The 25586-nt window shown below is 38.0% G+C and overlaps 5 protein-coding genes across 5 annotated transcripts; 4 read left to right on the top strand and 1 right to left on the bottom strand.

Annotated features, from left to right (window-relative positions):
- Positions 1-2704: 2704 nt before the first annotated feature.
- On the top strand, positions 2705-3997 carry LOC137723669 (protein LURP-one-related 8-like). Its single transcript, XM_068462867.2, has 2 exons — positions 2705-3071; positions 3196-3997. The coding sequence occupies exons 1-2, from the start codon at positions 2805-2807 to the stop codon at positions 3586-3588; spliced, it is 660 nt and encodes a 219-aa protein (XP_068318968.2). The 5' UTR covers positions 2705-2804; the 3' UTR covers positions 3589-3997.
- Positions 3998-8076: 4079 nt separating this feature from the next.
- On the top strand, positions 8077-12010 carry LOC137722484 (2,3-bisphosphoglycerate-independent phosphoglycerate mutase). Its single transcript, XM_068461493.2, has 10 exons — positions 8077-8495; positions 8676-8858; positions 8991-9118; positions 9287-9437; positions 9535-9738; positions 10120-10544; positions 10708-10900; positions 10985-11080; positions 11227-11382; positions 11524-12010. The coding sequence occupies exons 2-10, from the start codon at positions 8697-8699 to the stop codon at positions 11686-11688; spliced, it is 1680 nt and encodes a 559-aa protein (XP_068317594.2). The 5' UTR covers positions 8077-8495; positions 8676-8696; the 3' UTR covers positions 11689-12010.
- A 5603-nt stretch (positions 12011-17613) lies between these two features.
- Positions 17614-19657, top strand: LOC137723430 (cell division control protein 2 homolog C). Its single transcript, XM_068462628.2, has 4 exons — positions 17614-18442; positions 18548-18617; positions 18730-18868; positions 19268-19657. Exons 1-4 carry the CDS (start codon positions 17830-17832, stop codon positions 19358-19360), a joined length of 915 nt encoding a protein of 304 aa, XP_068318729.1. The 5' UTR covers positions 17614-17829; the 3' UTR covers positions 19361-19657.
- A 1971-nt stretch (positions 19658-21628) lies between these two features.
- Positions 21629-23472, top strand: LOC137723723 (serine/threonine-protein phosphatase PP1-like). Its single transcript, XM_068462916.2, has 3 exons — positions 21629-22197; positions 22333-22892; positions 23142-23472. Exons 1-3 carry the CDS (start codon positions 22029-22031, stop codon positions 23316-23318), a joined length of 906 nt encoding a protein of 301 aa, XP_068319017.1. The 5' UTR covers positions 21629-22028; the 3' UTR covers positions 23319-23472.
- A 350-nt stretch (positions 23473-23822) lies between these two features.
- Positions 23823-25154, bottom strand: LOC137722124 (F-box/kelch-repeat protein At3g06240-like). Its single transcript, XM_068461103.2, has one exon. The coding sequence runs from the start codon at positions 25152-25154 to the stop codon at positions 23823-23825; it is 1332 nt and encodes a 443-aa protein (XP_068317204.2).
- Positions 25155-25586: the final 432 nt, after the last annotated feature.

Genomic DNA, 25586 nt, shown 5'->3' with positions numbered 1-25586 from the left:
TTGCTACTGGCCTAATAAAACAGGAAAACTTGCGTATTGTAGGGCAAAAAATGGTTTAACTAACGTCAGTTTCTGTGGAGGAGAGTAATATTTTATGGTCGTACGAATAATATCGTAAACTGTTAATCTAAATCATGCACTTGAACAATTTTTTGTTTAATTAACGATTTAGTAACTAGCTAGATAGTTGGATATTTAGTAAGAAATGTTTCTTTATATTGTGGATCTATGTTTTAGAAGTGTGAATTTTTACATTTGTCATTGGTCAAATTGGATATCACATCATGCGTGGAAGAAAATAATTGGGATGTAAAGTGAGTTTCCATCCTAACCTATATAAAAATTTTGATACAACTGCCTTATTATGATAGTTTTCACACCGAATATCTCAAACTCTTATGTATGGTCGAGAAAGACCAAAATAACAAAGTCTCATACTGTTTTTTTTTAATGCAACGATACGTATTTCATTAGAGGGCAGAAGTTGAAACCACTTCCAAACCCAACGAAAAGGCAAGGAGCACAAAATAGTCCACAGTCTTAAAAACAAAACAACCAAATCACTAAAGATCCTCAGTGAGGAGGTCGATGATGAAAGACGGAGGACAATCAAGCCATTCGCTTTGATCGCCAATATTCAAACTATAACGAGCCAGACGATTAATATCGGCTTTGGCTTGGCAACGAACATGAGTACAAACAACTTCAGTGATTGTAGAGAGCCAGAATACATGCCCTGCGAATAACATGATCAGAATACATTATATAAGTTTATCTCAAACAGAATCAAAGTAAACTTACCGAGGAGAAAACAAAATTAAATCGTAGAAGCAATCATGCAAGAAAGAAAGAAGACATCTGGAATAATTAGGGTTTTAATTTTTCCTTTTTCTTATAATTTTGGGGACCATAAGCATCGGGGATATAGATGCTCCAAGTAGAATGGGAACAAATCAAACTTAGCTATGACATACGCAAAAATTAGTCTATTGAATCTCTTTGATTTATTAATTTTATCTTGTTCAAATAAATAGATAATTTCTTCTAAGGCTAAATAGCCAACATGGTCCCTCAGAATTACATAACACATCACTTTGGTCCCTGAGATTAAAAATCAATAGAAATGGTCCCTGCGATTGTCCACCATCCATCATTTCGGTCATTCAGTTAAAAACTCCATTAAGTATCCCGGAGCTCTTGGCCGGAAGTTTGGGCAATTTTCAAAGCTTCGTAACTCAATCGTTTCTAAACCAAATTTGACCTATAATGTATCAAAACGAAGATAGGAAAGTGTAGAACATGAGTATACCTATTTGGAAGCCCAATGGTTGCCAGAGATGGTCGGAAAATAGCCTCAAAGTTGACTGGTCCGCAGGAAAATTGGAAAACTCGTCGGAAACTGGGTAAACTTTAAACATTCATAACTTCTTCAATACTCAAAGAAATCGAGTGATTCTAAAACGAAAATCATACTTCTCGACGAGACGAAGTTAGCCACTTTCGAGCCATTTTCCAGCCAAACCACAGTGAATTAGCCATCGAAAAAGATACTATTCTCTTCGTCTTGTCGAGAAGTATGATTTTTGTTTTGAATCACTCAATTTCGTTGAGTATTGAAGAAGTTATGAACGTTTAAAGTTTACCCAGTTTTTGGCTAGCTTTTCAATTTTTCCTCGGACCAGTCAACTTTGAGGCTATTTTCTGACCATCTACGGCAATCATTGGGCTTTTAAATAAATATAATCTTGTTCTACACTTTCCTATCTTCATTTTGATATATTATGGGTCGAATTTGGTTAAGAAACGATTGAGTTACGAAGTTTTGAAAATTGCCTCAACTTCCGGCCAAAAGCTCCGGGATACTTAATGGTGTTTTTAACGAAATGACCAAAATGATGGATGGTGGACAATCTTATGGACCATTTCTATTGATTTTCAATTTCAAAAACTAAAATAATGTGTTATACAAATCTCAAAAACCATTTTAGCTATTTAGACTTACTTCTAATAGAAAAAGTCAGATGTCTTCCACTTCTTAATTGGCTGGGGAAGCCAGCGCAAACCGCCCCAGCCAATAGCATCCCTATCACTCTGATTAACTAATTAAAACTAATTACTTCCATGATTAAGAGAATTAAGATGATAAATTAAAAAAATGACCTTTAGAAAATATCTACGCAGCAAAGGGACAGGCGTACCCCCACTCCACCACAAATCAGTCGACAGCCACACGAATATATTATTTTTATTTACCAAAACTTATAAAATTAAATAATTTGGAATAATTTTATTTTACATTGGCTTAGAAGTAAAGATTAGGCCTCCACTACGCTAATTATGAGAATAAGTATATTATAAAAATATATTCCTTGTCACCTTTCATCCGACGGCAGGAATACGATATATCAGCCACCTCTCTCATCCCATCCCTTCATTTTTTACTATTTTTTATTTTTTTGTTTTTTTCTCCCTCCTGTTCCTAAATTGTGTGACGTCACACGTCGGTGGAGCACTCGTGCTACGACTTTTTATCCCCAAAACGACTGTGCTTTAATTGGTGCGCCATCCCGATTCCTGCGAATTCAACGCTCATGATGCACTCATTAAATTTGGACCACGCAAATTTCTCACCACACCCACCCAACCCCCCACCCCTCACCCCGGAATCTCCTTTTCCGGGTATATATATGAATCCCAACTTGTTTCTTAAACTTATTCATTTACAAAGCCTCCCCAACAAAAAAAAAAAACATTACTTGCCTTCTGCTACTACTTGTGGCGTTCACAATTTTGGAAGGTCAGGGATGACAAAGGTGTACCCGAACACTGCAAATGCCAACACTGTCCCCGCCTGCGAGCCTCAGAGGCTCAAGAGCTCCGGCTCCGACGACGAAAACGCGACGGTCCTGACGGTGTGGAAGAAGTCCTTGCTGTTGAGCTGCAATGGGTTCACGGTGTTCGACTCCAAGGGCAATTTGGTCTTTAGGGTTGATAACTACTTGGCCGGCCATAAGGGCGAGATCGTCCTCATGGACGCCTCCGGCAAACCTCTCCTCACCATCCGTCGCAAGGTATATATGCTCACAATTTTAACTTGAGTATTTGTCGGACAATAATTATGTTTGCGTACATTTTGTTGGTGTTATTTATTTGGTTGCTGATGGTTGTACGTAATTTTTGTACGTGTTAAATCAGCGGCTGAGCTTGGGGGACAACTGGGTGGTGTACGACGGAGAAACCGACGTGAATCCGCGGTTCTGCGCGACGAAGCACGTGAACATCCTCAAGAACAAGTGCTTGGCGCACATGACCTCAGCCAACAGCTGCAAAGGTAGTGGCTCGTCGAAAAACTACGACAACAAGAACGCGGTGTTTTATCAGATGGAAGGGTCGTACGCGGAGCGGTGCTGCGCGGTGTACGACAGCAAAAGGAGGGGGGTGGCCGAGATCAAGAGGAAGGAGGCAGTGGGCGGAGTAGCGTTGGGAGTCGACGTCTTTCGCCTCATCGTGCAGCCCGATATGGACACTGCGGTGGCCATGTCCCTCGTCATCTTGCTTGACCAGATGTACGGGACGTCGAGGCGGTGAAAAGTTAAAACTCCTTTTACTTCGTCACCCACCTTTTTCCCCTTGGTGGATTCACATCTCCTCCTCCTCTATAAATTCTATGTTCCATCTCTCTTTTTTGGTCTGATCTCGTCGATCTCTGGTTGTCTCTCCGATATTCCCACTTGCGTTTATCTTTTTTCTTTTTCTTTCCTTTTTTTTTTTTCTTCTTTTAAATCGGAAAAAATCAATGAAGCTTGGTTTTTTCCTTTTATATAAAAAACCAAGCTTCTTTTAGTGGGATGTAAATAGGACTTGGAAACAACAAAGTTTATCGGACGTAGGTTTATGTTTTTAGTTTTTAAGAATTTCAGTAGAAACATATGTAATGTGTGAAAAGTTGATACGGTGAATATATTTTTGCAGTAATTATCTTGTTGCTGTTTTGGAAGTTGATTCTGCTATATGTGTTGTTGGACGTTGTGTTTGAGTTTATGTATTCTTCTTAGTTACGAAAACTTAATTGTTCTCGTTGAGTTCGATTCACTTTTCTCTCCTGTTAGAGTAATTTAGACTATCGCTTATATTAGAACTGATTGATTTGATGGAGTAACTCAATTATTAAAGATTGATTAGTGATTAATAATCAGACAAAATCATGTTTTGAATTGGTGGTACATCAACATCAGTGTACTGGAAATACGACATTATATACCAAACTGTTATAGTATAATTGGTTAGAAATTTATAAAATAAAATTCAATCAATTATAATATTACACTTGGTGCATCGAAATTTCTCTATGAACTCTGATATCACTTCTACAAGACTCTTTAAAATTGGCTCTTCAAAGTTCAAACACAACTTGGCTTCGAAAACCTAAGTTTACTTGTTCGCAATTTTCACAATATAACTTTTAAGTCTTTTATGGTATATCCAGCCATATGATTCAAATTCAATCCAAGAGTATAAAATTACTCTACGAAAAGCATCTTCAACTCAAAAAACAAATTTTACCCTTCAAGTCGAATTCAACACTCTTATAACATTAATTTATGGGAACTGTTATTAACACTCCAAAAATCACATTTTATAATCCTCACAAGTGTTTTTTTTTTTTTTTCCTAATTATAGAAATTTTGGAGTGCAAAATGAGATTTTTAGAGTGCCAATGAACTCAACGTTTATATTCATTATTATAATTAATTTTTTATGTTCCTCCAATGAACTCAACGTTTTATTTTTAATCAAGAAAATTGAGTTGAATGGTAAGAAAGTTGTGACCCAATTAATGGAGAGAGAAAGTGGTCACATATTTGTAAGGTGAGTAGTTTGCTTCTTGAGTTAGAACTGATTTGGTTGATGTGGCTCACCAAATCAAGGCATTTAAAAGCCTTTGAAGAACAATGTTGGTGACCTTACGGCTCTGACGGGCTTATTGGAACTGCTCTAACTTGGTTTAGGCTTAATTATTGTAGCAAATAGTTTTTGAATTTTACCCTTAGTTTAATTTTGCTTTGGACTCTTATATTATTTTTTTAGTCCTTGAACTTAATAATGTGTTGTACCAACTACTTAGTATTACGGTCTAGCGATATGTCTCTTCACTTGTAAGTGAAAAGCCTTAGATTCGATTCTCGTCAAATGCGAAGTTTAATCAATGATCATGGCTGACCCAGTATGAAACTTAGCAAACTCATCCACCCCCTTAGTGTAAATATTATCGTTTATTCATTTTTAAAAAAATTTATGTTGTACTATTCACTAACATTGTCTTTTTCTTTTCCGTTATATTTAGAAATATATTAGCAACTTCAACTGAAAACTTCAAAATACAATAGAAAAACTAAAAAAAAAAAAAATGAAAATTTATAACTAATATCTAAAACTTAAAATAAAATGATTTGGTTGGACTTTAACATTTTTTAGATATTAGGCAATACGATTTTAAAGTTGGTACGAGATCGAACAGTGGTTGGACTTCGACAACTAACAAATCACATATTAAACTTCAAAAAAAAAAAAAAAAAAAAAAAAAAAAAATCCTATGTATTCAATTTTCTTACACAAAAAATCCTTTCTCATCTAAATTCATTTTGGAAGTTCCTTATATACCCTTAAATTTAATGAAAAAATAGACCGCATTAGTTAAAATGATCAATGGTACGACACATTGTTAAGTTCAAAGATTAAAGAAACTAATCTGAAATTTCAAATGACGAAATTTAAATCAGGAGTAAAGTTCAAGAACCAATGCTTAACCAATGCTACAATTAAGCGATGGTTTTAATATGTAACTGTACCTCCTCCTATAATTTTTTTTATATTTTTAATTTGAGTTGTTATATTTAGTCCAATTTTTTTTTTTATTACAACGATACATGTTACAGTAATAAGAGAGAAAGTTCAACTAAACCACACAATAAACAACCTATTTTTGCATCGAATTCACCTCCTTCTATAAATTAAGAGTAAAATCAAAGAACCATGAGCGGAAAGAAAGAGAAAGATTATAGAAGAAGAAGCCTTCGACGTCATCATTTTACAAAGCCATATTGGGCCTTGAGGCAGCATCCTTGGGTCCCCAAATTGAAGCTCCTATAGGATTGAAGGCCCGTATAAGTCCGAGAAGAAACGATTATTTGTTGATAACTCTAAATAAAGGACTTCAGCCCAAGCAAAACCACAATTTTTTGTCATGTCAAATGCCAAAAAGATGATCGAATGTTTCACAAAGGTTAGGGAAAGTTTCCCCCGGTTGTCTAGTAACATGTTGGCGTTGTGTTACATCCGAAGTCAAACAGGTATTGAGTTATACTGGTATCGGTGATAGGGATATGCTCGGAAATTAATGAACACTACGAAATTTAGTCCACTTAAACTAGATTTGCCATAAAGTCATCCCAGTTACAAATATTAGGCTTAAGTCTTATACAAGCCTAATATTAAATTGACTCGTTATTTTTGTGGAGGAATCCACGATAGGGTGCGAACAACCTAATTAAGTAGTCGTCCAGCTGCACACATAAAACACCATGCTCACTACATGGTACGGAATATTTTCTTCCAAGATTCTTCTTGTATTTGAGTTGATGCTTCGTTAATAATATCGTGCTCTATTCAAATGCCATTACTAAATGCACGCATGCCCTTTTCCAAAATGAAATTCAAAATGTGGAAGACGACCTCGACGTTATTGAAATATAAAGTATGTTTGTTAAGTAGTTGAAAAACATGAATTAAATAGCACAAGAGCATGAAGTAGGCACACATAAGGTTCAATTTTTATATACAAAATTGGACGCATGCACCTGCACGCAGCACCAAAAGTTGAATAAACTACATCACAGTATATTTATTTTTTTTGTTTGGTTGAATAAGTTTGAATTCGATTTGGCTATTTATGTGAATTGAATCTAAAATACTTTGCTTCATGCAACTGAAAAGAAATAAGCTCATCAATTATACTTGAGTTTCACGTATGAGTTTACAACATCCGTACATATAATTTTAGAGGCTGATCATTATTAGTCACTTGTTATTGTAGATTAATACCAGATAAAAATCGTATATTATGATGTTGGTTTTATTTGTGCTCATATTGGAGAGATTTTTTTTTCATAAATTTGGAACACAAGGCGGTCTACTATGTGTCAAATACAAATAAAGACAATATATGTTTTTCAGTTTATCTTCACTTGTATTATACATGTAGTGTACCGACTCATTTTTTCATGCACACTGAAAATCTCTCCTATTGTTGTAGGAATAAAATCATCTTCACTTGTAAGTAAGAAGTTTTAGGTTCGATTTCGTCAAAAACGAATTTGAACCACATTATTGTTAGCCTATTACGAGGTTAAGCCCACCTCTTCTTCCTTAGTATAGATAATATCGTTTGTTAAAAAAAAAAAAAACAAAAAACAAAATCGATTGAAGATATGCTTTGCCTGGCTAAGTAAATAAATACAGTCAAATTCAGGAAATTTTCACTGATGATTTTTTTGGGGAGCTTTAATGGAAAAACTCTCTGTACTGTTCACTTTAACGAAAAACCATATTTTTACACTAAAAAGCCAAATTCTAGTATTGTAACATCCCACATCGCCTAGGGGAGTGGATCATGTAAGCCTTATATGTATATTCCCATCTCTACCTAGCACGAGGCATTTTGCGAACTCACTGGCTTTGGATTCCATCGGAACTCCGAAGTTAAGCGTGTTCACACGAGAGCAATCCCAGGATGGGCGACCCATTGGAAAGTTCTCGTGTGAATTCCTGACGTGGTCGGGGCTCAAAGTGGACAATATCGTGAAAGTTCTCGTGTGAGTTCCCAGAAACAAAATAATGAGGGCGTGGTCGGGGCTCAAAGCGAATAATATCGTGCTACAGCAGAGTTGAGCCGGGGTCAGGATGTGACAAGTACTATTAACTTTACATTAGTTTAAACTCAAAATTTTCAAACTCTTTTCATTATTTATTTATTTATTTATAATCAATATCAGTCAATTACATAATTAGAACGAAATCAGGTTCTTCTAGAGTATTCTTTTAATAATCCGAACCAAACTTTCTTTCTCCCGCAGCCGAAAGGTCAAAACGGTCGGTATCACCACGCCTCTGGTTTTCGACGTCACGTGGATTCTGCTTGGCCAATGATCGCGACTTCTCCACCTCTACGCACCAAGTGTAACGCCAAGATTTCGTGATCACCTTACAACCGTGGACCGCAAATCACTGTGTCAAATACCGCGGGGCCTATTCCCCTACGCCAAGCGGTATCCTGGAAAGGTCAAAAGGACCAAAAATCAACGGCGTCAGATTTGGAAACAAGTCCCTAGCGAGAACAAGCTCCATTCCGTCCGTTGGGTTCCGTTATATATACCGGCCGCAGGGAGATCAAGCTCGCTGTTGCTTTCTCGCTCTCTTCAGCTCTTCTGTTCCACAAGGTTCGATATTTTTCATAATTCCTAAGATTTTTTCTTTAATTAAATTTGTTTTTATTTAATTATCGAGTGCGATTTGTTTGTATTTTTGTGATAGTTTGAGTGTGAATTATTTGTATTTTTGTGACATAAAATTGGTGGGTCATTGGGTTTTGATTGAATTTTGATTTGCGTTGGAAGCAGAAAAATCGAGAAAAAAGGAAAATGGGGGGCTCAGGATTCAACTGGAAATTGCCGGACCACCCTAAGTTGCCGAAGGGGAAGGTCATCGGACTCATCGTTTTGGATGGGTGGGGCGAGGCCAACGCCGACCAGTACAACTGCATCCATGTCGCCGAGACCCCCGTCATGGATTCGCTCAAGAAGGTGACTTTCGTAATTTTAAAGATCTGGTTTTTCAAATTTCGATTGCCCTGTTCGTTTAAAGTCTCAGATTTTTGTTGTTGGATTTGAATTTCGATTCGTACTGATTGCGTGTGTGTGGTGTTGTCGATATAGGGTGCTCCTGAAAGATGGAGGTTAGTGAGAGCACACGGAACTGCCGTGGGACTTCCCACAGAGGATGATATGGGCAACAGTGAAGTGGGTCACAATGCCCTCGGCGCCGGGCGTATTTTTGCCCAGGGGTGAGTTCTAGGCTTTCCCCTTCGTTTGTTTTACTTCCCGTATGTTAAATTTGATGTGTGTATTGTTTGCTGTATGGTTTTCGATATGTTTTATGAATGTCAGTTAAGAGAATTGGATTCGTAGTGAGTTGTGATGAGTAATCATGGTTGTTTTTTTTATGGATATAGTGCTAAGCTTGTTGATGCTGCACTTGCTTCCGGGAAAATTTTCGAGGGAGAAGGTTTTAAGTATGTTAAGGAATCCTTTGCGACTAACACATTGCATCTCATTGGTTTAATGAGTGACGGTGGAGTTCATTCTCGGCTTGATCAATTGCTAGTGAGTTTTTTTAGCACTAGTCTGTTTTTTCTTTCTTTGGATTTGGTTTTCCTCCAAATTTCGCCTTTATCATATGTATTCTTTTCTCCTGGTGTAGTTGTTGCTTAAAGGAGCTAGTGAACATGGTGCTAAAAAGATCCGTGTTCATGTTCTCACTGATGGACGTGATGTTCTGGACGGTTCAAGTGTGGGATTTGCAGAAATCCTTGAAAATGACCTTGCGAAATTGCGTGAGAAAGGTGTGGATGCACAGGTTGCGTCTGGTGGTGGTCGTATGTATGTCACCATGGATCGTTATGAGGTATTGAATGAAGCCAACTCTTAAGCTCGTTCTGCGGGCATGATTGGGTCTAATTCTTCCTTCTGTATTTTTTACCGTTGTGTGTATATTGTATATAACAGTTTGTTTAAAGTACGTTCCTTTTTATGAAGTGTTCTGAATCTGATGCTCTGCATGGTGCTGCCCCTCTTATGTCTTAAGAAGGGTTTATTAGGGTTGCCATTAGCTTGTTTTATTTATGTTCCCAGAATTATCGTGCTTTTTTATTCAAACATACTACAAGCCTTCCCAAAATTTGGTAAAGTTTCCATGCCAAGAATTATAGGATTGATTTGTCTTTATGGTTAATACTTATCTGAATTGTTGCTCTGGAACAGAATGAATAAATTTTAGATTTTGCAGAATGATTGGAGCGTCGTAAAACGAGGATGGGATGCCCAAGTTCTTGGTGAAGCTCCCTATAAATTTAAGAATGCAGTTGAAGCTATCAAGACATTGAGGGCGGAACCAAACGCCAATGACCAGTATCTACCTCCTTTTGTTATTGTTGACGACAGTGAAAAGCCTGTTGGCCCGATCGTGGACGGTGATGCTGTTGTTACATTCAACTTCCGTGCTGACCGTATGGTTATGATTGCCAAGGCGCTTGAGTATGCCGATTTTGACAAGTTTGATCGAGTTCGAGTCCCAAAAATCCGTTATGCCGGTATGCTTCAGTATGATGGTGAGCTGAAGCTTCCAAGCCGTTACCTTGTAGAACCCCCAGAGATTGATCGAACATCTGGTGAATATCTTACGTACAACGGTGTCCGCACTTTTGCCTGCAGGTTTGTTTTTCTCACCAAGTTAAACTATCTGTGTTGCTGTCAAGCGTTAGGATTGTGTTTTCTCCAAATCATTTTGACCAATTTGCCCAGAATTTTCTTTTCATGGTTGAATTTTTGGCTTCCGACCCATAAATTCTTTGCTTCCAAATCTTTGCTTTCACAGTGAGACTGTTAAGTTTGGCCATGTCACTTTCTTCTGGAATGGCAATCGTTCTGGTTATTTTAACGATAAAATGGAGGAGTATGTAGAAATTCCAAGCGATAGTGGAATCACATTCAACGTCCAGCCAAAAATGAAGGCAGTCGAGATTGCTGAAAAGGCTAGGGATGCTATTCTTAGTGGAAAGTTTGAGCAGGTAATGGATAGGCCAGTCATGCGATCTAAGAATTTCTAGTATCCAAAGAAAATATTTCAGATTTGATATTTTGCTTTTGCTTAGGTTCGTGTTAACCTTCCAAATGGCGACATGGTGGGGCACACAGGCGACATTGAGGCCACAATTGTTGCTTGCAAGGCTGCTGATGAAGCCGTCAAGGTACTGTTGCTATACATGCTTGGTATAGGAGTATGTAGTCAAATTTGATCAAAAAGCCGGTGCTTGTTGCCTTGTATTCCCCTTACCCCTCACTGTAGTGAAAAAGTTCCACGTCTTCTTACTGAGTTGCTATTGTGTACTTGCAGATAATTCTTGATGCAATCGAGAGGGTTGGTGGAATTTACGTCGTCACTGCTGATCATGGTAACGCTGAGGATATGGTGAAGAGAAATAAGACCGGGCAACCTCTTCTCGACAAGAGTGGCAACATTCAAATTCTTACTTCCCATACTCTACAGCCAGTAAGTACTTCCAAATTTTTTCTGTCATTTTTATAACAAACGACAAGAGCGGCCACTGTTGATTTACCATAGATTCATAGTATAGAACATTGTCGAATTCCACAGGTTTTCAGTCATTGATTGTTTTGGTTTTTCTTGAAGGTCCCAATTGCAATCGGAGGTCCTGGACTTGCACCTGGAGTCCGTTTCCGCAAGGATCTTCCTAGCGGCGGGCTGGCCAATGTTGCTGCAACTGTGATGAACCTGCATGGATTCCAGGCTCCTAGCGACTACGAGCCATCCCTCATCGAAGTTGCTGATAACTAGGAAGGCCAGAGAAAAGAACGCACTCTAGTTTTTCCTAAATTTTGACTTAGGTTTACGAACGCCATAGAAGGAGGTTGTCGATTACGGTTTGTTTATTAAATAAGTTCGAACGATGCCTGCTCACAGTAGCTTCCGTGGGCGAGTACGCTAATTGGATCATTGTCTAAGGAGAATGACAGACCAAGAAAGATACAAAAAATGGAATTTTTTTGCTATTATTTTATGCTCTACCAATTACCATTGAGGTTGTGTTGTCTTGAAATATCAGTGTATGAAGAACAATGTTTTTCGGATTGAAATCTCAGTTTATAATTTTTTTGTCTTCCTACATATTCACAAAAGGCGTGTTATCCACACATCATTTTTAATTAAACACACCATTCCTAATTTTTGATTGACGAATTAAATAAATTGAACAGAGCAATGACAACAATTAAGGGAGCGTGTTATGCCATTTTTAATTAAATACACCATTCTTAATTTTTGGTTGACGAATTAAATAAACTGAACGGAGCAATGACAACAATTAAGGGAGCATGTGGGAGGTAAAAAAGATAGTGTGGGCACCGTCCACTCAGAAATTGCATAAGAAATTTAATTAAAGTACTTTAACCAATAACCATCTCAAGTTAAATTACATGTCATTATTATATTTTTTTAAATTAATATATTTTTTGAATTTATCATTTTATCTGCATGATGCACTTTTCCTTATTTAGTGGAGATATTAGTAATTAAACTATAAGTTTTCTTCTTCCAAATATGTTTTTTCGATTACATTTTTTTTTTTTCAGTTATACAAACATTTAATATTATTTCTTTTTCCAAATAGTTTTTTTCTTTCAAATAGTTGGTAATCAACATAAAAGTTCCATGTAATTTTTCAATTTTTTTTGTGAAATTATAATTTTTTTGCTGTTTTTTTTATGTATATTAGGTACAATACATTACGTATATATTATCTGCGAGTACGTTTGAATTTACAAAAATAATTAATAGGTACATTTGATTTGATACATATTGTTAATATTGGTAAATTATTTTTATTTTGGTACGTTTATTTTGTACACATTATGTATTGGTACGTTTATATTATTCTCAATCCTATTTTCTCTTAACGTACTAAAAGAAAAACTTATTTCGGTACATTTGATTTTGTGGGATTTAAAAATATTTTAAACTATTTTGGAAAGAAAATATCTTAAATCATAGATAATTATTGCTAAATTGTAGCTGTCACATCTCGGCCCGGGGTCCACCACATCCCAAGCCCGCTCCACCACCGTAGTATGATATTGTCCGCTTTGGGCCCCGACCACGCCCTCACAGTTTTGTTTCTCGGAACTTACACGAGATATCTTAAATCGTAGATAATTATTGCTAAATTGTAGCTGTCACATCTCGCCCCGGGGTCCACCACATCCCGGGCTCGCTCCACCACCGTAGTATGATATTGTCCGCTTTGGGCCTCGACCACGCCCTCACGGTTTTGTTTCTCGGAACTCACATGAGAACTTCCCAGTGGGTCACCCATCATGGGAATACTTTCGCGCGCTACTCGCTTAACTTCGGAGTTCCCATGGAACCCGAAGCCAGTGAGCTCCCAAAAGGTCTCATGTTAGGTAGAGATGAGAATATACATATAAGGCTTACAGGATCCACTCCCCTGAGCGATGTGGGATGTTACAATCCATCCCCTTAGAGGCCCAACGTCCTCGTCAGCACACTTTCGACCAGGGATTGGCTCTGATACCAAATTTTCACATCCCGACTCGAGGTCCACCACATTCCGGGCCCACTCCACCACCGTAGCATGATATTGTCCGTTTTGGGCCCCGACTACACCCTCACGGTTTTGTTTCTCAGAACTCACACGAGAACTTCCCAGTGGGTCACCCATCATGAGAGTGTTCTCGCGCGCTACTCACTTAAATGCGGAGTTCCTATGGAACCCAAAACTAGTGAGCTCCCAAAAGGCCTCGTGTTATGTAGAGATGAGAATATACATATAAAGCTTACAGAATCCACTCCACTGAGCGATGTGGGATGTTATAGTAGCATTATTGTGAAAATAAATTGAAACTAACCATTTTTTTTTTTTTTTTTTTTTTTACAATTATCTCTAACGGAGGAGAGTGTAATTAAAAGGCTATATTATAGGAAATTTGTTATGATATAATGTGCATATAGCACCAAAATTATGACCAAAAAAGTTTAATCAAATCACTAAAAGGCATGGATGTTTGATCTAGAAAATTCAAAATTGAGACGCCTATATCAAAATATCCCTTTTTAAGTAGGGTGGAAGGTAAAAAAGATAGTGTGGGCACCGCTTATCTGTGAGTAACACCCACGTTTTTTTTGTAAAAAATGCAATTTTTTTTCGCTTAATATTTTTTATGAGCATTAAGGAAAACATTGTAAGGCATTTGGAAGCGGTTTTACGGTTTATTGAGCAATAAACATATATTTAACAGAATATTTAAGCTGAAAACTTAAGGAAAGTGAAAAATGCAGTAGTGAGACCCAAAACAATGTCAAGATGGGGTTCTACGCTCAAGAATAACAACATAAACTCTTACATTGTGACATCCCACATCGCCCAGGGGAGTGATCCTTAAATGTATATTCCCATCCCTACCAAGCACGAGGCCTTTTGGAAGCTCATTGGCTTCGGATTCTGTAGGAACTCCAAAGTTAAGCGAGAAGGGGGCTAGAGCAATCCCATGATGGGTGACCCACTGGGAAATTGCTCGTGAGTTCCCAAAAACAAAACCGTGAGGGAATGGTAAGCCCAAAGAGGACAATATCGTGCTACGGTGGTAGAGCGTGCCCGGGAAGTGATCCGCCCCGAACTGGGATGTGACAATTTGGTATCAGAGCCTAACCCTGGTCGTGGTGTGTCGACGAGGACGTCGGGCCCCTAAGGGGGGTGGATTGTGACATCCCACATCGCCTAGGGGAGTGATCCTTAAATGTATATTCCCATCCCTACCTAACACGAGGCCTTTTGGGAGCTCACTGGCTTTGGGTTCCGTAGGAACTCCTAAGTTAATTGAGAAGGGGGCTAGAGCAATCCCATGGTGGTGACCCACTGGGAAGTTGCTCGTGAGTTCCCAAAAACAAAATCGTGAGGGAATGGTAAGCCCAAAGCGGACAATATCGTGCTACGGTGGTGGAGCGGGCCCGGGAAGTGATTCTTCCCGGGCCGGGATGTGACATACATTAATTTTCAAACTTCATAGCAAGGCGAAGGTAAAAATAATAAATTGAACGATGATTTAAGTATGAATTTTTAAAATCGATTAAAACCCGTGAGTGTTAATCCACGTTTATTGTAAAAAATGAATTTTTTTTATTATCTCAAAATACTTTCCATGAGCATTAACAAAGGGTATATTTATGATTTATTGAGCAACAAATGTATGTTTAGTAGAATATTTAAGCCCAAAACTAGAAAAATAAGTGAAAAGTATAGTAGGGAATCTCAAAATATTGTCAAATGTGGTTCTATCCTCAAGAATATCAACGAAAATTCTTGCCTTAATTTTCAAAACTTCACGGTGAGGCTCGGTAGCATGGTACCGATCTTTACCTATTCTAATTATTTATTTTATTTGAATAACCACTATTAAATTTGAAGATCTTTAAATCGTTGATTACAAGTGTTTAAATATATATTATAATAGATTTTTCACGAAAAAAAAATATTTTGAAGAACATGAACATGATAGTTTGTTGCTATGGCAAGAGAAATAAAAGAAAAATTGACAAACATATATGAAAATAAAACTAAAAAAGAAAAAAAAATTGAAAAGGGTGATCGGTATGAAGCTAGCAACGTATATGAGATAAAGTCACTACCTCGCTAGCGACTATTTTTGCAGACAATCGGTAGAAAAGTACCAATCATATGATTTTCTATATTTTTATATTCTGTTTTTTAATATTTTTTCATTGATTTTTTTTTTCTTCCTACCTTACTTTATTTACATTCAATATCTTGAAGCATACTCAGATGATCTTAATGTACTATTTTTCCATACTATTAGGAGCATTTTTCCCACTGAGTTTTTGCTACCTAACTAGGTTTTAATGAGGTACCGATCCCGGGATGATCATACTTCATTGAGTTCATTACCTTCGTCCAGTTTGACGAGTGTTTTAGACATTATGCATATTTTTCTTACTTTTCTCCTTCGTCTATGGATTTTCCCTATTCCTTGGGTTTTACCATAGCAAGGTTTTTGTGAGTTTTTTACAAATGCATACTTCAAAGTAAATTTGAGACTTGCAATCACCCGTTGTGCTAATGACTTCATCAACTATTCTACCTTATCTGCTGAAGAATCTGATACGATGATTTGTTGAGTATTTACACACTCAAGGGGGAGTGTTGCAGACTTGTAGTCATATTTAGAATATGAATGTGATTGTGTAAATCCTAGTAGATATGAGAATGTATCTTATATTTTTATTAGGAGTAGATTACCTATTAAGAGTTGTAATCCTAAAGGAAAAGGTTTTTACCTATCCTACTACTATAAATAAAGGTACAATGGGTGGAATAGACCACACCCACAATTACACATCTCTCTTTTCTCTCTATCTATGCTGCACCCCTCTCTCTAGCCTCCATAATTGTTTAGTAAATTATGCCTACAACACGTTATGGAGGCCATATAAAGAGAGAGGGTGCGGCAATAGTAGAGAGAAAGAAAGATGTGTAATTGTGCGATGTGTTCTATTTCACCCCATTGTGCCTTTATTTATAGTAGTATGAAAGGTTAATTCCTTACCCTTTAGGATTACAACATTTAATAGGTAATCTACTCCTAATAGGAATATAAGATATATTCCCATATCTATTAGGATTTACATAATCACATTCTTATTACAATAGAATTGCAACATATAATAGATTTTTCACGGAAAAAAAATATTTTGAAGAACATGAACATGATCGTTTGTTGCTATGGCAAGAGAAATAAAAGAAAAATTGACAAACATATGAAAATAAAACTAAAGAAGAAAAAAAAAATTGAAAAGGGTGATCGGTACGAAGCTAGCAACGTATATGAGATAAAGTCACTACCTTGTTAGCGACTATTCCTAATAAAAATCGGTAGAGAAGTACCAATCATATGATTTTCTATATTTTTATATTCTGTTTTTTTATATTTTTTCATTGATTTTTTTCCTTCCTACCATACTTTATTTACATTCAAATATCTTTAGATTTATACTTGTATCCTTGTTTTTGAGTGTTTTGACATGACTTATAAGAAAATTTTCATCAAAAATCATTAATAGAACATGGATATGACATTTTGGTGTTATGGTAAGGAAAAAATGAAAATTTTAACACAAAAAAAAAAAAACAGAAAATAAATAAATTGATGCTTTAGGAGCATGTCAATAGTAGCAGGCCATAAAAATAACACCTTGAGTTTGGCACGTTTCAACAGTCAACGCACTTGAATATTTTCTGGCTCGTCGCTGCGCGGCGGAGAAATTTATTTTTAAGAAGGGGATTCTAAAAAATGGGATATTTCATGGACTCTTAAATCTTTGTTGTATCAAATTATGCGGTAATCAAACTTTATAATTCGGTGTTTGTTTCACTAATCAATTTGAATTATAGTTGATGCAATTATTAAATGTTTTAAAGTTATTTTTTTGGTAATCAAAATGTCAACATATTTTCAACCATCACGGGATGGTTCAGAATTGAAAAAGAATTTTAAGTCTGTATTCTACATCATACGTATTTGGTTCGATTCTGATGCTGGTGACTGCCACGATGGTGGCTAGGGTCATTGCGAGTCTTCGATCACTGATGTAGTGAGGCCAAAGACCGATCTCTGTTTTTCCAAAAAAAAAGAAAGTCAATATAGTAAAACATTGAAAAACGAGGAGGCAAGCGAATTCAAATTTCTAACAACATCGCAACGGCGGGACGCGTGGCCCTTTTTCCTTTCCGTTCCGTTGGCATCGTCCCCCCACGCTCCTTTCCGCCCCTCCTTTAAATTTAAAAATTTAAACCCCCAACAGAAAACGGACGGTCCGATTTCGATCCAGAAAAACGAGACACCAGAAAATTCAAATTTTTAGGGTTTCTGATTCCGCGATCTCTCAGAAATGGAGAAGTACGAGAAGCTCGAGAAGGTCGGCGAAGGCACGTACGGCAAGGTCTACAAGGCGAAAGACAAAGCCACCGGGCAGTTGGTGGCGCTGAAGAAGACGCGCCTTGAGATGGACGAGGAGGGCGTGCCGCCCACTGCCCTCCGCGAGGTCTCGCTCCTCCAGATGCTCTCTCAGTCGCTCTACATCGTTCGATTGCTCTGCGTCGAACACGTCGACAGCAAAGAGGGGAAGCCCGTCCTGTACTTGGTGTTCGAGTATTTGGACACCGATCTCAAGAAGTTCATCGATTCACACAGGAAGGGGCCGAATCCTGGGCCGATGCCTCCGTCGCTGGTGCAGAGCTTTATGTACCAGCTGTGCAAGGGGGTGGCGCACTGCCACTCCCACGGCGTCCTCCACCGCGATCTGAAGCCGCAGAATCTGCTTCTTGACAAGGAAAGGGGGATTCTGAAGATCGCTGATCTCGGACTCGGCCGCGCATTCACTGTGCCTCTCAAGAGCTACACGCACGAGATTGTTACTCTCTGGTATAGAGCGCCCGAGGTTCTGCTCGGTTCGGCTCACTACTCCACTGGCGTTGATATGTGGTCCGTAGGATGCATCTTCGGTACTCCTTTCTTACTCCCTCTCGCGAATTCTTCAATTTCATTTCGATTCAATGCTTTAATTGATTAATTAGTTAACTAATTTGATCGATTATGCTAAATTGCAGCGGAGATGGCGAGGAGGCAGGCTCTTTTTCCGGGAGATTCTGAGTTCCAGCAGTTGCTTCACATTTTCAGGTGTTTGTGTTATGTTTCCCCTTGTTTTTCGCGTTTCTCGAATCCAATTTTTGGGAATGTGAAGAAGGAAAAGATCAAATCTTTACTTGCTACTGTTTTACTATATGTGTAGGCTGCTAGGAACACCATCTGACAAGCAGTGGCCAGGAGTTTCTTCTCTGCGAGATTGGCACGTGTATCCGCAGTGGGAGCCTCAGAACTTGGCTCGTGCTGTTCCTGCTTTGGAGCCTGAAGGAGTTGACCTCCTAGCTGTAAGTTTTCTTCGATCATTCAATGCTTCGATTAACTTGTCGCTTAGAAACCAACGATGTGTTTAGTCTTCTCAACAGCATTCTTCAAGAACATAGCCAGCATCCATCTATGCATCGTACTAGTTTCTTGGAATGCTTAATCTCATTTCTTAACTCTGATTTCTTTTCAAGAACATGGTGTTCTCCAAGGTTATTTTCATTTTTCAACGTCAATTAGAAATCATGGAGCTTGAATCAACGTGTAGATTTGTTGTGTAATTGGTTGTCCGGTCCATATGCGACAGATTGTTTTCAAGTCTTGTGATGAATGAGTACCGTAAACTTGTAACGGTTAAGTTGTTTAACAAAATGTGTCGTCATTGGATCAGTCTAATACCGTCTTGCTTTTGGACTATGCAGAAAATGCTTAAATATGATCCAGCTGAGCGAATCTCCGCGAAAGCTGCCCTTGACCACCCCTATTTCGACACCCTGGACAAGTCTCAGTTCTGAACTTTCACTTATGAACACAAAGATGCTATGAAGTGCTTTCTCATACCTAGGAAGAGATGAATTCAGTGCTGCCTTGCCGTTTTTCAACTGTTGTCGGGGGAAGTCAGCCGTCATCATCTTGGTGATTCGAAATTATTTTATGATGTTTGCATCCCTGTAAATCACGGTGTGGTTATCCTTGTTAGACAAATCATCGTTTTTAAGTATCGTTATTTGAGTAATGCTAATCAAGCAAATTCGCAACCGCGGTTGATGTTAGCGAAGAAGATATAAAAATGGAAGTTTCCTGTTTATGAATCTCCTTTATTGATTTAAGAAGGGCTATTATACAAAATGGTCTATGAGATTGAAAATCAATAGAAATGATCCCTGAGATTGTCCACCATTCATAATTTTGGTCCTTCCGTTAAAAACGATTTTGGGTAATTTTCAAAGCTTTGTAATTCAATCGTTTCTTAACCAAATTCGATCCATAATATATCAGAATGAAGATAAGAAAGCGTAGAATAAGATTATATCTATTTGGAAGCCCAATGATTGCCAGAAATGGCTGGAAAATAGCCTGAAAGGTGATTGGTCTGCAGGAAAACTCGTTGGAAACTTGGTAAACTTTAAACGTTTATAACTTTTTCAATAGTCAACGAAATCGAGTGATTCAAAAACGAAAATAATACTTCTTGACGAGACGAAGAGAATTGTACCTTTTTCGAAGGCTAACTCGTTGTGGTTTGGTCGGACAATGGCTCGAAAGTGGCTAACCATTTTCGAGTTAGCCACTTTTGAGCATTTTTTCTGGCCAAACCACGGCGAGGTAGCAGTAAAAAATGATACCATTCTCTTCATCTCATCGAGAAGTATGATTTTTTGTTTTTGAATCACTCAATTTTGTTGAGTATTGAAGAAGTTATGAACGTTTAAAGTTTACCCAGTTTCCAACGAGTTTTCCAGTTTTCCCGTGGACCAGTCACCTTTCGGGCTATTTTCTAACCATCTCCAGCAATCATTGGACTTCCAAATAGGTATAATCTTGTTCTACACTTTCTTATCTTCATTATGATATATTATGGGTCGAATTTGGTTAAAAATCGATTGAGTTACAAAGTTTTGAAAATTGCCCAAAGAGTTTTTAACAAAAGGACCAAAATCATGGATGGTGAACTATGTCAGGGACCATTTCTATTGATTATGCAAATCTCAAAGACCATTTTGTATAATAACCCATTTAAGAATCATTCCTGTATTGCTGAAACATTGAAAAGAGGGGCTCTAAAAGCGATCACGAGTGAAGATGTGTCGAAGTGAAAGCCCCTGGGATTATTGAATGTAAATATGTGAATACGAGGTTAAAAGCGGTAGATAGCCTAGTTCCTGTAGGCCGTGATCAACAAGAACTTACAACTGGGGGCCGACAAACTGGAAAAATCATAGATGATTAGGTACTTCGGATACCGTATTAATAATGTTAACCATGTGAATAGGTAATTTGGATATCCTATTAATAGTTTTAACCATGTGATTTGGTTTTTGACCTAAGAAAGTTAATACTGTGGAAAACATGGTTTATAGGAGAAATTTTAAGTGACGATCACACTAGGTTAACTAATCCATGTCTGATGTTTTAAAGGACGACAATTTTGATATTTCATAAACCTAAGGTGTATTATAATCAAGGTTCTAAAAAACGTTAGGCGTTAGTCAGGCGACGAGTTGGGGTCTAGCGCCTAGGCGGTTAGGCAGGATCTAGGCGGGCGCCTAGACGGATTTAACTAATTCCATTACATTTCATGTAAACAAGTGTATGTTTATACTTAAAATATATATAATTTCATCATAAACTACAAAAATAGAATGACACATATATTATGAAGTATTGGAATATAATGAAAACATGGGGAACAAGCATATAATGTGTGCTCATTTAAGTATTTGACAAGTCTCTTACAATTTATTAAAAAAAAAAAATGCAAAATGAAAGTTATCTATTTTCTGCCTAAATGAGTCAATGCCTAAGCGGGCGCCTCAGTATGTATGTGGGCCCTTTCTTAATTTTCAAACGCCTAGGCATTAACGCCTAGCGCCTAGGCGGAGAATTTTAGAACAGTGATTATAATAAATAGATATTGTTGGGTGACAGTGTGATCATCATGCTAGAATTTTCTGCGTATCGCACCGACCAAACTAAACAAGAACGTAGTCAATTTGGTTATGATCTGTCTCATTATCAAGATCATTTACAGCATAATTATCCCATTTTCCATGTTAAAAACAGCCCATCTAAGTCGGGGAAAGGTTGTGGGGTGCTTATTTTCTGGTCCTAATTGGTTGGCAACATTTTAACCTCTCCATAAAATTAAGGTTTATTTCACAACTCACAAACCTCAAAACAGAACAAGTCTCTCAAATCCTCTGACCGAAAAACCACATCAAAATTTCCCACCAAATATAAACTCACTCCACCGATTCTCTCTCTCTCTCTCTCTCTCTCTCTCTCTCTCTCTCTCTCTCCCCCCTACTTTGTTTCTCATCATTTTTCTTCATTTGTTTGATCACCTTCTCTGTTTTTCCCTTATTTTTTCCCTTTTTATTTAAAATTAATACATAATTATTGTTTAGAAACTGTAGGATCAAATCATAAAACAAAATAGGGAAAAAGTTAGGGAAGTGGGGGATGGAAGGATTGGATGCGCTGATACAGAGACTGCTGGAAGGCAGGGTTAACAGAGGTAAAAAGATTCAGCTAACCGAATCCGAAATCCGGCAACTTTGCATCACTGCCAAAGAAGTCTTCCTCCGGCAGCCTAATCTTCTCGAATTGGAAGCCCCCATCAACGTTTGCGGTACGTAAAATGTTTATGATTCCGGCTTGCATTATTTGTTTGTTGTTGATCTGGTAATATGTAAACTTGTAATGCAAGCAACGAGTTTCAGAACGCTGATATTTGTACAACATTTATTGATCCGGGATTTTGCAGGTGATATACACGGGCAATATCCGGACCTCTTGCGATTATTCGAGTATGGAGGCTTCCCACCGGACGCCAACTATGTGTTCCTTGGAGACTACGTAGACAGAGGAAAACAAAGCATAGAGACAATATGCCTTCTCCTTGCATACAAAGTCAAATTCCCGGACAACTTTTTCCTCCTCCGAGGGAACCATGAATGTGCTTCCATCAACCGAATCTATGGATTCTACGATGAGTGTAAACGCCGCTTCAGCGTCCGGCTATGGAAGCTCTTCACAGACTGCTTTAATTGTTTACCTGTGGCTGCAGTCATAGATGACAAGATCTTCTGTATGCATGGTGGCCTGTCTCCTGAATTGAACAGCTTGGAACAACTCAGAGCCATCGAAAGGCCGGTTGATGTGCCGGATCAAGGGCTTTTGTGTGACCTACTTTGGTCGGATCCGGACAGGGACATTAAAGGGTGGGGTGAGAATGATAGGGGTGTTTCTTATACCTTTGGGGCAGATAAGGTTGCAGAGTTCTTGATGAAACATGATATGGATCTCATATGCCGGGCTCACCAGGTCTCTGTTTTTCCCTTTTTTATATTTTATAAAGTTCACCGGTTGTATACAATTATGTCCCAACATGTTTTAGGTCACATAATGAGAGAGGTACGCCGCTTGATTGTATGCAACTGGTGATAGGAAAGAAGAATATCAAGTTTTCAAGAATTATTTTATGGAAATGATTTCCGCGGTTCCCTTTTTATCCTTCTGCAAACCTTTTTCTCTGCCATTTGAATCTCCTTCGATTTAATCCTTTGTTGACAGGTTGTCGAAGATGGATATGAGTTCTTTGCAGAACGGCAGTTGGTGACCATATTCTCGGCGCCAAACTATTGCGGAGAGTTCAACAATGCAGGTGCATTGATGAGTGTGGATGCAAGTTTGCTTTGCTCATTTCAAATAGTGAAACCCTGGAGAGGGAAAGCTCCTCAGGTAGAATGATTCTAAAGCAATTGGGGCGCTCTGGAATTTGAATACTATTTACAGAAGGCAAATTTGCATGCCAAAAGAAATCTTGCATATTTTCCTGCAAGCAAAAGCATTAAAAAGCTGTCTGTGTATATAAAACCGTCATATACATATAACTTTTCTGGTATCTTGCTTGCATAATTTTCCCAGATTTCGCTGATTTTCTTTAAGCTCGGTTCATCTTTCTTGGAATCAAAAAAATATAACGAGTCTTCATTTGCTTCCTCTTCGAAAGAAAATGGAGTGATCAACGAGAGCTAAGCCAAGATCTTCGTTTGAAATTTAAGAAAAGATGGATGAACAGCTTACAAGGTTGTTTGATATATTCAGTTTGATCACATAAATTCGAAGGTAACGAAGAGTCTAGCAAGAAATTAAACATTCAAAAAAGGAAATACAATTAACTAAACATTGAAATAATAAGCAAAGCAACTTCCTCTATCAAACTGGTGGAAAACTAGAGTCTTGCCTTGTGCTTCAGTTACATAAATGCCAAATGTTCATAAAGGAACCACTGCGACGACTTTCTTCTGCTTCAATCGGCTTCCCATAACGTTTTAGCGGAATCAAATTCCCATAACATTTCAGGGAAATCAAGCTCCTGGTATAACTAAAGATGCTCGTATACAACCCCTTTTGGTATATCGGACATTTTACTCGATGTATGCAAACAGTTCTTAGATCCAAAAGGACTACAGTGCTGTTGCTCTTTCTCGAACGTTTGAAAAAAATCCCATGCTCCCATTCGCAACAAGTCCAAAGCCTATAACTTCTATACCGACATTCTGCATTAATCATTCTGGCTTCTATTCTGTGACCTAAAACCCACTCTTTTTCATCATAGTTTTTCAACATCCATATGTCAAGGTGTTTATCTGATGAAGCATCAACGACGGACAAAGATCCTCTCAGATTAATCAAGTGAAAGCGCTGGACAGAGTGGAACTTACGCGGCATGTTTCTTAAGGGGGGATCAGGAATATTCCAACCGAACTCCTCTTTCTTGAAATCGAAAGACAGTATGCTCATACAGTGGCGAATATTTGCTTGAGCTCTTCCAGTTGTTGCGCGACGAATTAACCAGTGCATATCGCCATATGCTGATAAATTCTTGACCGTTAAATCACAGGGAGGAACTGAGCAGATCTCTCTCCATAATCTTGTGCCCAACACATAAACATGAGCAACATAATAGTTGTACTCCGAATCTGCACAAACCCGAACAACTTTGTGTGTACTAGTCGTGTTGTCAAATCCCATACCAAACCAATAATAAGAGAATACTGTTGTTTTTAGATGTTCCGGAACTTGGACGATACAAGTCGGGAGCATCACAGCTTCGCCCTTCAACGGATTTAACAGCACGCACCGGCTTCCATTGTGTCTGTCTTTCAAGCAAATCAAGTTGCAGAAAACAAAATGTACATTGAAAAAATATTCGTACCACCAAGACATGATCTTTGAGACAATCCTCGTCTTATCTCTTCTCATTTCTAAAGTATTGCCATCGTATTCAAATGATTGCATGGCAATTAGCTCCGCCATGTACTTTTTTTTGGACTGAGAAACAATCACAAGTTGAGGTACTTCAGCAGCAGCGTTGGTAGTAACAAGAGAACTCATGTGTTGGTTAAGAAACGAGGGGCGGCTGACTATGTTGTGCAAGGCTTTCGAGACACATCCCACGGAACAAACTGATTCCGCCGGCAGTCTAGAGAAAATGTCGACCAGGTTATCGTTGTCCAGGTCCATCAAGTTTCTGTTGCTGTTGCTGCAGTGCCTCATCATTTTAGTCCTCGGTGTCTCCATTAGTCCTACTCAGTCAAACAAAATCGAAAATGTAATAATCTGACTCAACCGGATAAACGAGTTCAATTAACAAAGAGAAGGAGAGGTGTAGAATTTCAACTTACAAACACCAGTAGAGGAGGGTCTAGAATTTGAGAATTAAACTTATGAGAGTTTTATGTTTTATCAAATGGGAATTGTTCATTAATTTTAATCAGGCCAATAAAAATACAAGAAAGCAAGGTACTCTACATCATCGGGACAATAACGTGTTACAACTCACAAAGGGCCAAGGTACATATGGAACATAAAAGTCATGCTTGGATAAACAAAACACCAACACCATTGAAGCATAATTAAATCTATAACTTTAAAATGAGATATGGCTAATTTGCACGATAAATTCAGAATGAATTGTCACAACCAATTCAGACTCAAGATATGTCGAAAGGA

Source organism: Pyrus communis, chromosome 4, assembly GCF_041283825.1.
Source record: "Pyrus communis isolate YQ-2024b chromosome 4, ASM4128382v1, whole genome shotgun sequence".
Taxonomy (NCBI): Eukaryota; Viridiplantae; Streptophyta; class Magnoliopsida; order Rosales; family Rosaceae; genus Pyrus; species Pyrus communis.
This window is presented reverse-complemented; position numbering and strand designations above follow the sequence as displayed.

Excerpts from the sequence above, each read along its gene's own strand:
- LOC137723669 (XM_068462867.2), top strand. The coding sequence starts at position 2,805 with ATGACAAAGGTGTACCCGAACACTGCAAATGCCAACACTGTCCCCGCC. Across the intron at positions 3,072-3,195 it reads TCCTCACCATCCGTCGCAAG|CGGCTGAGCTTGGGGGACAA; the intron begins GTATATATGCTC and ends GTGTTAAATCAG.
- LOC137722484 (XM_068461493.2), top strand. The coding sequence starts at position 8,697 with ATGGGGGGCTCAGGATTCAACTGGAAATTGCCGGACCACCCTAAGTTG. Across the intron at positions 9,119-9,286 it reads GGGCGTATTTTTGCCCAGGG|TGCTAAGCTTGTTGATGCTG; the intron begins GTGAGTTCTAGG and ends TTATGGATATAG. Across the intron at positions 9,739-10,119 it reads TCACCATGGATCGTTATGAG|AATGATTGGAGCGTCGTAAA; the intron begins GTATTGAATGAA and ends TAGATTTTGCAG.
- LOC137723430 (XM_068462628.2), top strand. The coding sequence starts at position 17,830 with ATGGAGAAGTACGAGAAGCTCGAGAAGGTCGGCGAAGGCACGTACGGC. Across the intron at positions 18,443-18,547 it reads GTCCGTAGGATGCATCTTCG|CGGAGATGGCGAGGAGGCAG; the intron begins GTACTCCTTTCT and ends GCTAAATTGCAG. Across the intron at positions 18,618-18,729 it reads CAGTTGCTTCACATTTTCAG|GCTGCTAGGAACACCATCTG; the intron begins GTGTTTGTGTTA and ends CTATATGTGTAG.
- LOC137723723 (XM_068462916.2), top strand. The coding sequence starts at position 22,029 with ATGGAAGGATTGGATGCGCTGATACAGAGACTGCTGGAAGGCAGGGTT. Across the intron at positions 22,198-22,332 it reads AGCCCCCATCAACGTTTGCG|GTGATATACACGGGCAATAT; the intron begins GTACGTAAAATG and ends GGGATTTTGCAG. Across the intron at positions 22,893-23,141 it reads TCATATGCCGGGCTCACCAG|GTTGTCGAAGATGGATATGA; the intron begins GTCTCTGTTTTT and ends CTTTGTTGACAG.
- LOC137722124 (XM_068461103.2), bottom strand. The coding sequence starts at position 25,154 with ATGGAGACACCGAGGACTAAAATGATGAGGCACTGCAGCAACAGCAAC.